Raw genomic sequence first — 16,311 nt, forward strand, 5'->3', positions numbered from 1 at the left:
TAGCTGCCTGGCTGATTTCTTTTCCAAACCATGTACACAGAGCCATAATCATTATCGGGTCCAGGGAGAGAAAGTGAGAGAGATAGAGAAAATATGAAAGAGTGTTGGGGAGAGGCTGAGTTTCAGCTATTTTAACACACAGCGATTTTGTTTGAAATTTTGTTCCATGGAAGCTCCTCAAATGAAGGGAAAATTGCCTTCGTGCAAAAAGAAACAAATTACTTCTGTAATTATGCAAATGAACTGTGGTTGTTTATGAGAGCAGGAGAGAAGCAGGAGTGATGAGGGGAGAAGAGCCTTCAAGAGGAATGAAAACTCCCCTTGTGGAGTGAAAAAGAAAAGACCCCCATTCTCACACAGTATGAGTTCCTCTTCACCCATATTGGGGAAAATGAGAGGCTTAGTAATAACCGCATTGTCACGATAAACATGGGTTTGGTATTTAGGAATTGCACCTAGGAGCACGTAGGCAGATCAGATGTTGCTTTAACATTGGCATCCGCAATGTTCACTGACATATCATCGTTGAATAAATCTGTTCCATGCCAGTGTTAGATTGTTGAACAAAATGAAACGTGCCTCGGATTAGTTCACACTGTACGCGCAGGAACACAAGGCTAATTAGCGCATCAAGCCAACCTTAACATCAAAGTGACATCTTGCCTGAAGGCATGGCTCTACAGTTAACCAGCAGTGTGTATGAACAGCCCATTTACCTCATACACACCCACCAGCACCATACAGTTAACTATTTGTTCAGCTTCACTCAGCAGCTCCCTATGGTTTCACCCACTGGCAAGGAAATAGACAGTGATGAAGACATTTTGTACTTCGAGCTGTTTTTCATGATAGACTCAGGATGGCTTGTGCTATAGTCCTTCCTCTCAAGAGAAAGTTCTGTATAGCTGCAAACTGCTTTTAGTTTTACTTTAGTGTCACTTACTTACTTTAGCATCTTGTAGCTATGTGTTGGTCTGTGTAGGCTATAGGCTGCATTTGTAATTTTTTTGTTGTTGTTGTTGAAACAGAAATATTTGATGAAAATATTTACTTGGTTCTTTTGTTTTATACTTCACATGCTGAATCATTGTGTTGTACATCATGGTGTTATCAGTACCTCCAGGATTTTACCGTGTTGTTTTGTGATTTTGGCCAAAGATGCTTGATTTCACAGCAAAATTTGTGATTAAACTTGCACAGCTTTTTGTGATTTTTTTGGTGCAGAAAACTTTTTGATCTTGAATTTCAACCGCAGGATTCTTTTTTGTTACTACAAGTGAAGACTTACATGTAATTATTTTCTATGATTGCTGTACTCATCTTCAGCCACAATGCATCTTGGCAAAAATCTGTGTGAATTTTAATAAAATCTCCTCCCAATATCAAAGGGTTTGCTATAATTCCTTCAATCACAAAATCCTGGAGGGACTACACAATAGCTCATTTGTTTTAGGACCACATTGTGGACCAATGAATAAACCTGTACTGTGGCTTCCATTAATATTCGCCCCATGAATCTACACAAAATACTCCACTAAAGCAGGGGAAAATCAATATAGTTTATTTGTTGCAAATTAAAAAAAAGAAAATTAATCAGTTATGATTCCAAATAGCTAAAATACAACCTGACCGCATCTCATATAGGGATTTATACAGTGTCATCACTTTACAATCCAATTTGCCATTTAAAAAATAAAAAAAAATCACTTTGTTCTGCAGCCATCAGTTGTGGGCATCCAGGCAGCCCCATCTACGGACGCACCATAGGAAACGGCTTTAACCTGAACGATGTGGTGAGCTTCTCCTGCAACACGGGCTATGTGATGGAGGGCCCAGTGCGGGCTCAATGCCAGGCCAACCGCCAGTGGAGCCAGCCACCACCAACATGTAAAGGTGGGGAAAAAAGTTAAGTCTTCTATTCACACGGAGCTTTGTCTGAATCACCACCTGCCAACTTACACTGCATTCTGGGTAAGGTAGAGCAGCCCTTGTTGCTGTATGTGCAAGTTATCATAGTTTGGTAAGATTGGCAGAATTGCTCTCAGAGATGTGTTCATAAGCTGAAAACCGGCAGATGTTCTGCTTTACAGATTGACGAGCCATGTGCCATGGTGTTTGTGTTTGCATGATGATGCACTGTTGCTTGGGACTGAAGTGTTTACTGAGAGGGAAGCACATGCCAAAACCAAGGCTTTAGATCTCTTCTATATTTTTGCACTCGTGCTGTCTCAAAAGAGATTGATCCCTGTGGCAATTCAGTAACAATTAACAGAACTGTCTTTTAGTCATATACATAAATATCCAATCACAATTCAAAACATTTCAAAAATGTACAAATGGTTAATATTTTTTTAATAAAAAGACTGCATGGATTCATTCAAAATAAAAAATATTTGTACTTGATAGTTGCTTCTGCCAAATAACACATGCATCTCTTGGTCCATCTTTCCCTCCTCCTTTCTCTCCCTCCCTTCTTCCGTGTGTTCAGTGGTCAACTGCTCTGATCCTGGGATCCCAGCCAACTCCATCAGGCAGAGCAAGATTGAGCATGGCAACTTCACCTTTGGCACAGTGGTCTTTTATGACTGTAACCCAGGCTACTACCTGTTTGGCTCCCCCATCCTCACCTGCCAGCCTACCGGCCAATGGGACAAGCCTCTGCCTGAATGCATTGGTAAGTTGCTGACGCATTTGGCCCCTTGTCTCAAACACCAAAACTTGGCAACAGTGTTGCGCTGTTAATTAGCGTCTCATTCCTGTAATGGAGGCCGAAACAGTTGAGTGACCCTCTCCCGCTGCTTTAGATCAGTGCATTAATTGAGGGACAGGTGGAACACACACTTTTGTAAGCAGACTAATTAGCGATGCCAGGTTCGTGGCTGATCCTGGCTTATTGGGAGCACATCCCGTGAAACGCCAAAACATCCTTGAGCACTGTTCGGCTCAGTGAGGCGCTCTTCACGACAGCTGCAGAAAGAACGCTGCTTTAGCTCACGTTCTACCCTGACAAGACTCCCTACTGTCACAACTATCCTCTCATCCCATAAACAGGGCTGTGCTCCAAACCTCACAGATCTGAATGAAAGACTACATTTCGTTTTCATTCTTGTCTATATTCATTGACAGGTTTGTGTTTGCTACGAAATATTTTGTAATAGCATCATGGTTTCTGATCTATTCCTGGTTTTAGGGTACGCTGTACAGGAAGGGAACTCCTAAACTTAAACAAGACTGGCATCAACACTGTGTACAAATCTAAAGCTCTGCAATCAAAAAACTGTTCTGAAAGCAGAGTGCATTGTGAAGGTTGAGGAAGAAAAGGAGCATAATCGCCATGGAAACAAGCGTGATGCCGTGCTGACAGATAATGTTAATTATCTGATAATGTATTAAATTAGTGTGTAATGTGTTAAAAAAAAATTGTTGGAGGGACACTAAGGCACACTTGCTTTGATTTAAAACTTTTTTTTTTTTTTGCTTTTAACTTTTAATCACATTATTATCAAGTAGGCAAAGGAAATGACAACGGAAGAAAATTGCCATCTGATGATGGCAGCATTCTGAGAGCAAACTACATTAGCACCTCACTTATTATTATTATTTGAGCTATGACTGGGCTGTAATTAAACATAAACTTAGTTTCAAATCCCTTTGTACTATAATTACATTTCAGCAATGAATGTTTGTGTGTGTGTGTGTGTGTGTGTGTGCACACATGTATTTGTGTGGGTGTTTTTGACAGTGGTGGACTGTGGACACCCTGGATCTCCTCCCAATGGAATACTGAGTGGAGACAAGTTCACTTTTGGCTCCACAGTACGTTACTCATGTACAGGTGGCCGGCAGCTGAAGGGTGAATCCTCGCGAACCTGCCAGCTCAATGGCCATTGGAGTGCACCAATGCCCTTCTGCTCAGGTATCTTACACACACACACACACACACACAGAGTAGCCTTCAGCATAGCAACTGTCTGTTGGCAGACACTCTAAAGAATAGGAAGAGGCTGCTTTGTGACACACTGTTATACCTGCGCTTGGATGACTGGAAGCTCGATGTTTGGTTTTCCTAGTTTTGTGGCTCTACCTACAAAAATAGAACAACAGTAGAAATCATTCATGTAACCCCTGGTAGTACCTTAAAATGGACAAATCCTCCAGTGATTTCTGACCTCACTGAAAGGGAAATTGCCTGTATCCACTTTTTAAAATTAGCTCCAAAGTAAGTTGCTGGCACTGAATCAAGGCAGAAATGAAGCGCACTCTGAGTGTGGGCAGTGGTCTGCAGTAGCTCTGTGTGGGTGCACAAAGCATTGCTACATGCTTAAAGCGCAACAGCAGCCCCAGCGCACTTCTACAACCGCAGTTCAGTTTCTGTCTCTTTTTAACCTCGACAGCTCGGTTTGCCGGCTTTCTAATGTAGAAATCCATATATACAGACACAGTGTTATGCCGATGTACCTGATTAAAGATGACCACAATCCCTTTGGGAAGAGAAGGGAAGCATTTGCTATGGCTGATTGTTTTATCTTTCATTAAATTTGGTCTTCGTCTCCTCTTACTGGGATGTGACCTTCTTAGTAATTAGGCTTGTGTACAAGTGCTCTGGTCAGGGTGTTATTTCAGTCAGGAATTGATCTGATGTTCAGGGCATTATTAAATGTTTCCTGCCATGTTTATAGAAATGACAGATCACTTGCTTCATACCAGAGACTGTGGCTTGAAAATGCACATATTCTCTCGTCAAACCAAATAGGTATAAATATATGTGCTGGAGGCAGCCAGGCTTTCATCACAGTGTTATTAGGATTTAAGGACCTTCTTGCCAAGGTTCATCGAGGTCTGTACTCTTTCTGAGCCAGGTTTTGAAGCAATACATCACATTGTCCTTGAGGATTTTCCAAAGGGGAATTAATTATAAAGGCATAAAGCACAAACCAGGAAACTATACCTGAGCTAGTGACATTTACTATGCATTCTACAGTACATAGCAGTGTGATTCACTGAGCTTCACAGCATTTTCCTCAAGACCTTGATAATGTGACAAGGCTGGTGCTTGTTTAGAACTAGGTAGCAAAGCAGAGCTCTGAAATACTTTACATGTTTTTTGGGTGTTTTTTTTTAAAACTGTCAAAACATTCATCTTTGTTTTTGCCAGTGATGTAGTTTGATAAACTTTATCTCACATCCATTAAAATAGAGTTAGTTTCTGTTCCAGATAGAGCTGGGTGATATTGCAGTAAACAAATAAATTCATTAATAATTAATCATTCATTTATTAACTAATTACAAATACATAATTAAATACATACATATCAATTTATCATAATTATTTTAATTTTATAAACCTCTGTGGTGATCCAGCGGAAGGATCTTGGGCAGGGAACCAAACCAAGCCGCTGAGGGGTTAACTCTCAATGACCATCTCAAACCCAGATAAAACGGGAGGGTTGCGTCAGGATAATCATCCTGTGATCCACTTCTGCGACCCAAACAGGGAGCAGCCTGAAGGACAACATTTAAATTTCAAGTTGAAAATCAAGTTGTTATATAATATAATAACAATAATATAAGGAAAAGTAACGAAAATTGTTATATTAAATTGGAAACGAATGCACAGTAAAAGCATGTTCACTAGTCTCAGGCTTTTGCACCCCACTGTATATCTGAACAGAACCAAAAACCTTTGTTGAACAATTGTTAAATCGCTTTAAAGCATTAATTTGAATTAAACGAAATATTGAAAATCAGCCTGCACTAGATCCACGTTTCTAGGCATCTGTGTTCAGCAAACAGCCTTACTGAGGGACTTACACATGTGCTTTGTAGTCTCTAACAGAAGCATATAGTAAGCTCATGCTAGATCAGTAGGCCAAGGTCTCAGAATACCGTCATCTTGTTAGTGAGAAGTTATTACAGCAAGTATTTATATGTACTGCTTATTTATATGCCTGGTGAAGAGTGTTGGGATGTACATAAAATAGCCTTTAGCGGCTTTTTGTGTGAAATGTTCCAGCTCTATTTGGAAAACATAGTAAAAGCCTGGTGGGTATGCTGTTTGGGATGTGACTGTTGGGTTCAGCGCTCAGCTGTGGCCCATATTGCATGCTTCTCCTCCCCTATTCCCTCAGTAACACCAATAACGTTTCCATTACAACTCCATTCTTCTAGGTTAGATTGTGGTCACACACACAGAATCACCCGATCACCGCTCATTCCTTAGACCTTCATTAAGTGTCTGTGACCCATAAAGGGAAAATGCAGACTGGGCTCATCCCAGTCCCTCCCAATCCCCCAATGGGCTCTGTGACCCAGAAACAGAGCAGGGAAGTAAGAGAGCGACAGAGAGAAAGAGAAATCAATAGTGTACTTTGTGATTCTTTTTCCTTCTCCTTTTTTCCTTCTTTTCTGTCTGTGTCCTGAGGGGTTTTCTAGACTTCCCACAGAGCTCACTGTGCCTCCAGGACCTTGTGTTTCTTTTTTTTTTTCTGGCAAAGACTCAGAACGGCTTCCTCTTCCTGTGTGTTCCAATAGTTTCACATGCACATATACACACAAAAACGATATGTATCCATGTAAACAGGCTATATGTGTACAGTGTAGCAGATAAACTCATACCTACTGTGTGTTCGTGTGGCCGTTGTCTGTTTGTGTGCAGTGTGTGAAGATGTTCAGCTGCTTTGCTATATAATTATGAATGAAGCCATTATGAGCATTTGATTATGTGAGCAGTCTACTCTAATTGCTTCCATCCAGCCACAGGTCTCAGCATCCAACATCCCTCCCCTTGCAGTATAATAGTTTGACAGCCTGATCTGACCCTCTCCACTTTTCCTTCCAGTCATTTACACTCTGCCCCGAGCAGCCTGAATCCCAATTACTCATATCCAGGCTGTGAGTCTGTATCCAGCTGGAGGTAGAACCATCCTCACTTTCACCCCACTCACACCTCAACTACTGCTGGCCCAATTAGAGCAGCTGCAAACTTGGCGGAGAATTATTATAACTCTCGGTGTCGTCCATAACCGGGAAAGTTCCCAATTTGCTAACACGCCATCACTGTGCTGCGGACCTTCATAGCTGTCTGCGAAATTACCCGCACATAACATTTAACATGTGTATTATGGATCAGTGTCACTTTCACCAAACCGAAAAGTACTGGAAACTGGGATCCATTCATCTGCAAAATAATTGATTATTATCCTATAACAGAACCCCCAGAAAAGTGAACAAAAACCCAAGTGTATTCATTTTTGCCAATGATTTATTAATGTACAGTTAAACATTGTGTGTAACAGCTATAAATCTATGTTCATTTACTTTATAACAGCTACAAACAGTCATTTCCTTGCCTCCCTCCATCAGTAATAAGTATCATAAGTAATAAAAAAAAAAATATGCAGCTTGTTAACAAGATACTGCAAACTGTCCTCCATCCTAAAGACTCTTCCACGGTGGAAAACCTAAAGGAACTGCTTTATTGAATGAATATTACAAAGCACTGACCCGGTCCCTCCATAAATGCTAAATAAATGTCTCTTAACGGAAAGCTTCGCCAGACCTTATTGGATAAATCATTTGAGTTTTTAATTCATTTATAATTAATCTTTCCTTGAGCATCTGACATACAAGTCCCTCAGAAAGTGTAATGTTTTAGAACAAGCACATTAATATAAAGATGGGATTTGAATTACAACACCTACTGACCAGGACTTGAATTTAACAGCTGTGTTGTATAAATGTTTATCCTGACAGTCCACAACAGCTAGTAGTCCTGTAGTTTCTCCATTTTTCTGCAGTACTTTTCCAGGGTACAGACATATGTATGACACAGAGTTGTCTCTGTTAATTACACTTGTTAAAAACACCACTATTAAATGATAAACTACTAAAATTTTATCAGCTGAATAGCAGACACTAAATTTCTTTTTTTACACATAATTAATATCTTTTTTCCAACATGATATGCAGCTGCTTCTGGTTTCCGGACACAAAATAAACGACTCAATCAGGTTGCTAGCTATTTATGAGAACAGAGTGTTTTCTTACTCGCAACTCAATTATTTAGGAAAGCAAATTGTAAGCAGCTGCTCATGGGAACAAACTGTTTACAAAACAACAAATAGTTTATGGGGAATTTTCTTCTTTTTTTTTTAATTCGCTTTTTGGTATTCGTGATTAGAAGATATATCCTCTATCATGTAATATCATGTAATCTTCTATGTGTAATTTGTAGTGTAGCTAGATTTAGCTACCTGCTTTTTGCCGAGAACTGTAATGCTCCAGAGAGTTTTTAGGTGATATTATCCGAGTCTTATTCTATACATGCAATTTTAACAAATATTGGCGCTTTCTTTACACTTTGTTGAGTCGCATCCCAAGCCCAACACCTCCTGCTACTTTCCAGCTCAACCAGCTGCTGTTTTATTTCATACAGCAACAACTGAGGTTTTGGAGGAATTTCATCACCTCTGTGAGCTATGATAACCCCTAAACTCATTTTTTGTGTTTCCTTCCCCAAATATATACAGTACATCCATCACTGCAGACATATAAATCAACCTTAACATCCCTCAACTAATCAAGTCAGCACAGTGAATGATATAAAGCAGTGGTCCAAACTGAAGGGCTGAAATAAATGGAATGGTTTGTAATCTGTTTATCTAGTGCTTGTTACAGTTAATGTTTTGGTCATTTGAGCTCCTACTATGTAGTACATTCTTAACAAGCACACAAAACACACAGCACATGTTACAGTAGCAGCTGTCGCAGTGAGATTTTAACACTGACCTGAAGCGTTAAATCACTGCGGAATGCCAAAAATGTTCCAGTCGATAATCCATTTCATCCAACACAATTTTTTTCTTCCCACTGATGTATACTCCCTATACTTCAATAGGTTAGCACAGCAGCAGATTTAGAATAAATGTGGGTTCTATTACAACATGACACTAGCTGCTGCATATTCTCATAAGGATGAAAAAGGACAGTTTTTAAAAATTTGGCCTGCACTAAAGAAGGATTTTGATGGCAGTTAGATCAACAGCTTCCCATTGAAGAGCAGGATATTTCGAGACAAAAATCATAGAGATTGATATTTGATCTCTTCAGTGCTTCAGTTTCACAGCATGATTTCGTTTCAACTGGACAGCCTGAAATGAGCTCTCTATTTGCAGAAAGTTCTGACTCATCCATAACACCCACATATGCATTCTGTTCTTGCCCCTATGCCCCCCACCAAATCGCCAACAACGATGGAAAATGAGGGTACCTGCATGAGATCTGCTGCCTCTCCATTATTTGGGTGTGTTTTCTCTGGAAACAGTGTCATTACCAGAAATGGATAGTAACGTGCTACATTTACTCTGTTACATTTACTTAAGTGCCTTTTTCAATTGTAGAAGTGTTCTTTACTCGACTGAATTTGTTGGCACAAAAAAAAAAGGCCGTTTTGGGTTGTCACTTCATTCAGGATTGTTTTGTTTACTTGGCTTTCCTTTGCCTGTCACGCGCTGACATCTCTGTGAAGTTGTGATGAGGGCACGCATTACAAGACTCTGTTGTCTCACCAATCAAACATTGTCGTATTAAGGTCGAAGATGACTGTGACGGATGAACCAGTGATAATGTGGTTGCAGGGTATATTGTATTTTTTTTCCCCCAGCCTGTCAACAGTAATAGCTATATAATGTGCTGCCTATCACTTAAAAATGGACTTGGGAAAGCTTGGTTTTATCATCACCACCTAGCTGTGTAAAATGTTGTGCATAGTGTTCATTCTCTGAAAAGAGTTGTACCTTCACTATGATATAGTACACGCTGTGGTTAGCAGAAAAGCACGAGAATGCACAACACTCTTAATCTTTAGGTGGATGGGCTACAACATCAGAAGATAACATCAAGCCAAGAACAGGAATCTGAGGTTACAGTGGTAGACATTCACCAAAACTAGACAGCTGAACATAAAGAAATGCATCACCTTGTGTTTTTATCTCTTTGTTTATCTATCTATCTATCTATCTATCTATCTATCTATCTATCTATCTATCTATCTATCTATCTATCTATCTATCTATCTATCTCTTTGTTTATCTATCTATCTATCTATCTTTGTTTATCTATCTATCTATCTATCTATCTATCTATCTATCTATCTATCTATCTATCTATCTATCTATCTATCTCTTTGTTTATCTGTCTATTTATCTTTTTGTAATTGCTATTTCTGCTATTTCGGGGTGTTAACCCTAAAATCCACCTACCCCAAAGCTACCCCCTGGGCAGAGGTCAATGTGTGCCTATTAAAGTGGCCATACATGAATTAAACTAATTTTTTAATCACACTTTATTCTTTTACATGATTGCTTCTTGTTTTGAAAATTAAATCTGATCCCATTTAACAAGCAATAATTGTGTCAGATTTTTCAAGCCACTTACTAGTAGCTCTTTGAATTATTTTTATTGCCGCTAAACTTCATAATAAGTGGATTATTCTCCATCATTATGAACGTACGTGTGAAAGTTTCGATCTACGAAATGTGCAGCTGTTCTTTAGAGCACATCCAGAAGATCGCATTACACTCAATCAAGGATTTCATTCGCCTCATTTAACTTCAGCTTCACAGCAGCGTTCACATCTCCTGCCCGCTCCCAGATGTTAAGTGTTAAAGGCACACTTGCTACATGCAACATGCGGTACATCGAAAAAAATAAATAAATAAAAAAAATAGAAACAAGTATCTGTACAGGTGCCAGAGAAACCAAGTGTCTGATATATTAATCCCAAAAAAGAACACCCTGTAGTCCTTTAATATCCACCATTTTAATCTGTCTCTTGGGTCTGTTGCTCCCAGGCCTAACTGCAGCATTAGATCAAGAAATGCCTTTTTCATACCCTTTTCTTAAATAAATGATGATTTATTTATGGAATAAGTGGAAGTGGACTAGTCCCCTGGCATGAGCCATTCCTCATGTTGACTCACCTGATATGTGGGGACAGTTTAGTACCAAGGTTGAGCTCAAAATACATGGTGTATTTACCTTTCCACTCTTGTGCCACCAAGCTGCTGAGTCTCTTCCCCTATGTCTAATGTTTACAGCAGTGTTTCTGTTATATCTCCAGGTCACATATGACTTTATGTCTCTTCCTCATGTGTCTAGAGCTGTAGAGACCATGTTGCCTTTCTTAGCAGGTGTCGAATTCTCCTGCAGCTACAGCGTGTTAGTTTGATGGTGAACATGTTGAGTTTTTTGGGCCGTGTGTGTGTACAGAGTTGCATCCGTGATGATGGATGAAGCTGCAGCTCGGGTGAGATGTAAAGCTGCAGGCTACTGACTCACACAGTCACAGATATATGGAAGCCCCCAGAACCAATCAGCGCTATCAATTTCCTGAGTCTTGGATTGGAGCCTTGAGTGTGTGAGGAGGAAAGAAAGTGTGTGTGTCCTCTAAAATTGCAGCCACAGTGTTCCTACAGAAGAGAAGCTCACAGGCCAAAAGGATGTCATTTACATACATTTATGAGTACTCAATGTGTCATGGATTTTTTATTTTGTTTTATAGTCCCGTCCTTTCTTTTTTTCTTTATCTCTAAATACTGTATTGTATCTTCCTTTCTCTTTTTCACCTCATACCAATTCCTGTGCTTATTTATACTCTCTCTCCACTCCATGCTGCTTTTTCTGTACAGGTGATTCGTCAGGGACGTGTGGAGATCCAGGTGTGCCCTCTCATGGGAGTAGGGAGGAGAGTGATTTTCGGATCCGCAGCAAGGTGCACTTCAGCTGTTCCACAGGCTATGTGCTCTTCGGCTCCTCTGAGAGGATGTGCTTGCCCAATGGCACCTGGTCTGGAACTCAGCCTTCCTGCAAACGTAAGCAGATTACATCTTTGGTGTATGATTTGCAAGCTCCACTACTTTACTTGTCTTACTATATCTTCATAGTTTGTATAGGCAGAACATGAGCCCGGTCCTCTGTAAGTCTCAGGGTTATTTTCATCTCTTTGATCTAAGCCTGGCATTGAAATGCAAAGGAAAACTGAATTAATATTCTGTTTTATCTGTGATTCAATTTGTCTTATTTATCTAAAATCTTAAGTAAATCTTATTTCAAACCGTATCAGGCACATTGCTCACCCACACATAATGCTACCAGCAGTGTATACGATGTGAAATGTCAGCTTTGTTTTTGTTTCTGATCCTGTCTATTTCTACTTTAAAAAAAAAAAAAAACCTTCATTCTTTATCTCTGTTCAAATATTGTATTATGCAGTGTAAAAGTATGTGTACACAAAGTGTGTATCTTTCACCCACTACTTTCACCCCTAGTGAGAATTTCTATAATATTGCTAAGGGTTTCTTGATGTGTTTGTTAAGGAAATTATTCGGAATTGCAATACTTGTTTTGTTCAGCTTTCAGTCTGATACCATCCTCATTTACTCATCAAAGTTTCTCCAATATCCAACATCCAATTCCACAGGGTACACTGTCACAAAAGCCTAGTTTATGTTATCGTGCTAATGAACAGACAACAGGAAATGAAAGCCATCTGGAGGTGTTTCACAATTAACAGTAATGGAGGTCTTGAACCCTGCTGACTTTCTGATCAGTAACCAGACCCGACCATGCTTAGCTTCCGAGATCAGATGAGATTGGGTGCTCTCAGAGCGGTTTGGCCGTAAGTCATACCACTATATTTAGATAAATACATCCAGTTCATGTTAGCAAATTGCTAAACTTACTTACAGTGTACTTTTTCCAAATCGGATGGAGTTCATGCCTTCAAGGGAGACGCCTCATTTTATATCTTCACTTTCTCCAGTATGTTGAAATAGATTTTACTGAGGTACAGCCGAGTGCTCATCTTCAGGTTCCACATTCCAGCAACTCGTCCATATTCAGATGCATAGCACTAATTGTGCTGTTTAGACTGAGAAGGTCATGGCTAGTGACTAGCTGGATTCTTGCTAGTTTTTTCTACCTTGTTGAACTTGATTGAATGAGTCAATATCTAATGTATATCAAGATTGTAAAGATTCATTTTTAGACCTAGAACTGAAGGTTTAGCCCAATGTTTTTGCCTGGGAATGTACATAAGTAAACATATTTCATTAAAAAAATATTTAGTAAGTTAATTATTTAATTTTAAAATACAGTAATTAAGTACTACTCTAGTATTGTGTTCTTATGGTTACGAGTGAAAGCAAAGAGTTTTGCTGTATATTTACTTTTGAAGCAAAGTATTTTATTTATTTTTGTTAGTCATGGGATTGAAATTCCTAGTGCACCTTTGCCTGGTCATTTTCTTAAATTAATGAAAAAAAATTTCAAGCTACACTCCTTCTTTACACAGAAGTCAAAGCTTCACTGAAATGAATAGCATGCTGCCGGGTGAACATGCAAAGTGGATATGTATCATAACAGGTGACCTGCCATCCAAACAATAGGTACATGTGTCAACCTCATTGCTAGCTCCTCAGGTGGCCTTTCTCAATAGCTATATTGCAAGCATGGTGTCTTTGGAGGTCGTGCTCCTCGTCGTGTAGTGAGAGGCCACTTAGCCTCAAGCGCTGTACACCGAAAAAGGTCTAATAGCAAGAAACAGTACTTGTTTGTGAAAGAGAGGCACAGTTCTGAAAGGCAACGACAGGATGCAAGAGCAGTGTGTAATTGAGGCGGAGGGGGGTTGGTGGAGGTCGTGCTCAAATCCGATCCCCCACTGCAAAGTGACACGCTGAGGGATACACAATGGCCAGTGTGTCATAGGGAGCCAAAGGCAATGCTTGTCATAAGTGCAGTGTGACAAGCTGCTATCAGGACTGACTGATCCTTCCTGTGTCTTCTCACCAGTTTAGCTCGCCACTTAAGTAGGTGTGCAGATTGTTAACTCCAAGGCCCAAAGGGGGACAACATCTTAACAAGATGAGATAGAGCTCCCTCTGCCTCTCTCTGGATCCATTTTTGTCTTCCCTGTGTGGCCCTGTCTGCTCTGCTCAGCCTTGGGTTTGATCTAAAACACATGCGCACAAGAGACAGCTTAGCCACAGGCTTTTGGATTTGCAGAAAGCCTGACTTGATCAGTAATGCCCTGTTGTTTTAATTTGGCTGGTAGGGCGTACATCCACTCAGAAGGGACCATGGTCCTGAAATCAAACATGCTATATAGCTCCAGGCCTGAATTTCATCGCAAATCTCTCCAGAACACAAACACACTCTTATAGGCCCCGACTGCTTTTGCTTTCTTCGCTCTTGCCCGCACACATTTAGTCTTGCAACATTACCATCATGTCTGAATATTTTTGTGTTGTAATAACCTTCTGGCATCCAATACACCCTGTTGGTTTGTTCTGTCTGTGAGAACTAATCTATTAGATGACCTGGAGCTAGCAAAATAGCATGAAAACAAAATTGCGTAGAAGTTGGGCAAAATAGAGTCTATGCAAAAGGAGAAAACACGATCTGACACAAGTTTACTATCATTCAAGGACACGGGAAGAGAGAGTGCTGACTTTCAGGATTTCTTTTATTCCAACTAATAACACAGTGATAAAAATATATAAAAAGTACATATCACATGTACGCTGCTTAAAATTCCAGTGGCCCTAATGTAAAATGCCTTTCCATATCTCTGCTAGGATTATTTAATATGCGGCCATCCACTTAATGTAGGTGAATATTTGATTAACATTCCTTGAAATCTTACTCAGAAATCAGTCTGGTATTTCTCAGATTCTCACCTAGAACACATCAGAACTCCATCTAAATTTCATGTAGCCACAGTCACATGTAGTCACACTGCAGTGTAAGTTTTGGGTTACAAATGCACTCAAAATCTATAGAAAGCCATTAGAGGCCGAGATTAAATATGAAAATATGACATTCTTAATTCATTAATAGTTTCATCCCTGTAATGTCGACTAAAAATTTTTTTTCCACACAGAGGACATCTGAGGAGAGAGCATCTTTAATGGGAAATTTATTATGGATAAAATTATTAACTACACTTACATAAAGTAAGCTGTAAGCGTAGCAGATGAACGCTTTGTCAGCTTGTAAAATAGCCTACATTTCATGCACACATTCCAATTTTATGATCTGGATTTACTATCTCATGTCAGCATTAAGTCGTGCACACAAAGGCTTGGCTACACATGATGAAAAAGATTCATTGTAAAATAACAGCATGTGCTGGATCAAGTGCTATTTTGTAAACTGCTGAGTAATGAAAGTGGAAGCCATTTTGTTAAATTAAGCCAAATTAATTAATATGATGATGTATTGCATTGTCAGAGAAAACAGGCTGAGAGATGCAGATGCTAATGCAGGTGGGTTTATTAGGTACAATTCCAGCAAATAATGCAAAAATACTAGGCAAAAGTCAAAGTCAGGTAAACAATACAATGGGGTTTTTTTTAAAAAAAAAAAAGAAAAAGGAATATCTGGAACAAAGGCAGGCTCAATAACATCACAGACACAAAGGACAAAACGGTTACATTGCAGGGAACAAAGGAAACAGAGGAGCTTTTAAAGACTGCCAAACACAACATAATTAAACGCAGATGAAAACTATCAAAAAGAGGACTGTGAATGAAGGGGTGCAGATGGATTCTGGGTCTGGTGCAGCCTACAGTGAACTGTGGGAAACCATGACGTTAGCAGACGGGACATGGAGTATATTGGCAGTATACAAGTTTAGAAAGATGTTTCTTTCAGTGTTTTCTATCACTTCATCATTATGAACACTATATATTGAGTATGTGATGCCTTAGCAAATGTTGATTTTATTTTCCCTGTAAATATAAAATGATTGAAACTCAGCTTTCGGGTTTTCCTGTGGTTCCTGATCTCTCTGATTGATGTATTTATTTAACAGCGGTGCAGTGTGGTAACCCTGGAACTCCCAGTAATGGCCGAGTGTACCGGCTGGACGGCACTACCTTCTCTCACTCGGTTATCTACTCATGCATGGAGGGCTACCTGCTAAGTGGCTCCAGCGCACGCCAGTGCCAGGCCAATGGCACGTGGTCCGGCACAGCGCCCAACTGCACCAGTGAGTGAGAACTTCAGGTTCAGTAGTGTCCAGCCTGTTGCTATGACGCTTTCCCTGACCGTACTTTTTACATGAAGAGAATAAGGCAGAGCTGCTGCTGATTTAATGATGAAATTTTATCCCTAGTTCATAACCCTGAAATATGACAGGTGAGTCTTTATTGACCCATCTGAACAGAACTTAACTTTTTTTTTTTTTCTTTTTTTTTTTTGCGGTCTCCTGTCATAGCTTGATTGATAGATAAAAGGTGTCCTGTAATCCTG

General features: G+C 39.7%; 1 protein-coding gene across 5 annotated transcripts in view; it reads left to right on the forward strand.

The window, feature by feature from the left end:
* The window catches only part of csmd3b (CUB and Sushi multiple domains 3b), a 414,649-nt gene that overhangs the window by 371,150 nt on the left and 27,188 nt on the right, over window positions 1-16,311 (forward strand). For all 5 annotated transcript variants that reach the window (XM_058378182.1, XM_058378183.1, XM_058378184.1 and 2 more), the window contains 5 exons: window positions 1,720-1,893; window positions 2,489-2,674; window positions 3,743-3,916; window positions 11,688-11,870; window positions 15,872-16,048. In XM_058378182.1, the coding sequence (XP_058234165.1) occupies window positions 1,720-1,893; window positions 2,489-2,674; window positions 3,743-3,916; window positions 11,688-11,870; window positions 15,872-16,048 (894 nt within the window). The remainder of the gene's footprint in view (window positions 1-1,719; window positions 1,894-2,488; window positions 2,675-3,742; window positions 3,917-11,687; window positions 11,871-15,871; window positions 16,049-16,311) is intronic.

This window comes from Hemibagrus wyckioides, linkage group LG24, assembly GCF_019097595.1.
Source record: "Hemibagrus wyckioides isolate EC202008001 linkage group LG24, SWU_Hwy_1.0, whole genome shotgun sequence".
Taxonomy (NCBI): Eukaryota; Metazoa; Chordata; class Actinopteri; order Siluriformes; family Bagridae; genus Hemibagrus; species Hemibagrus wyckioides.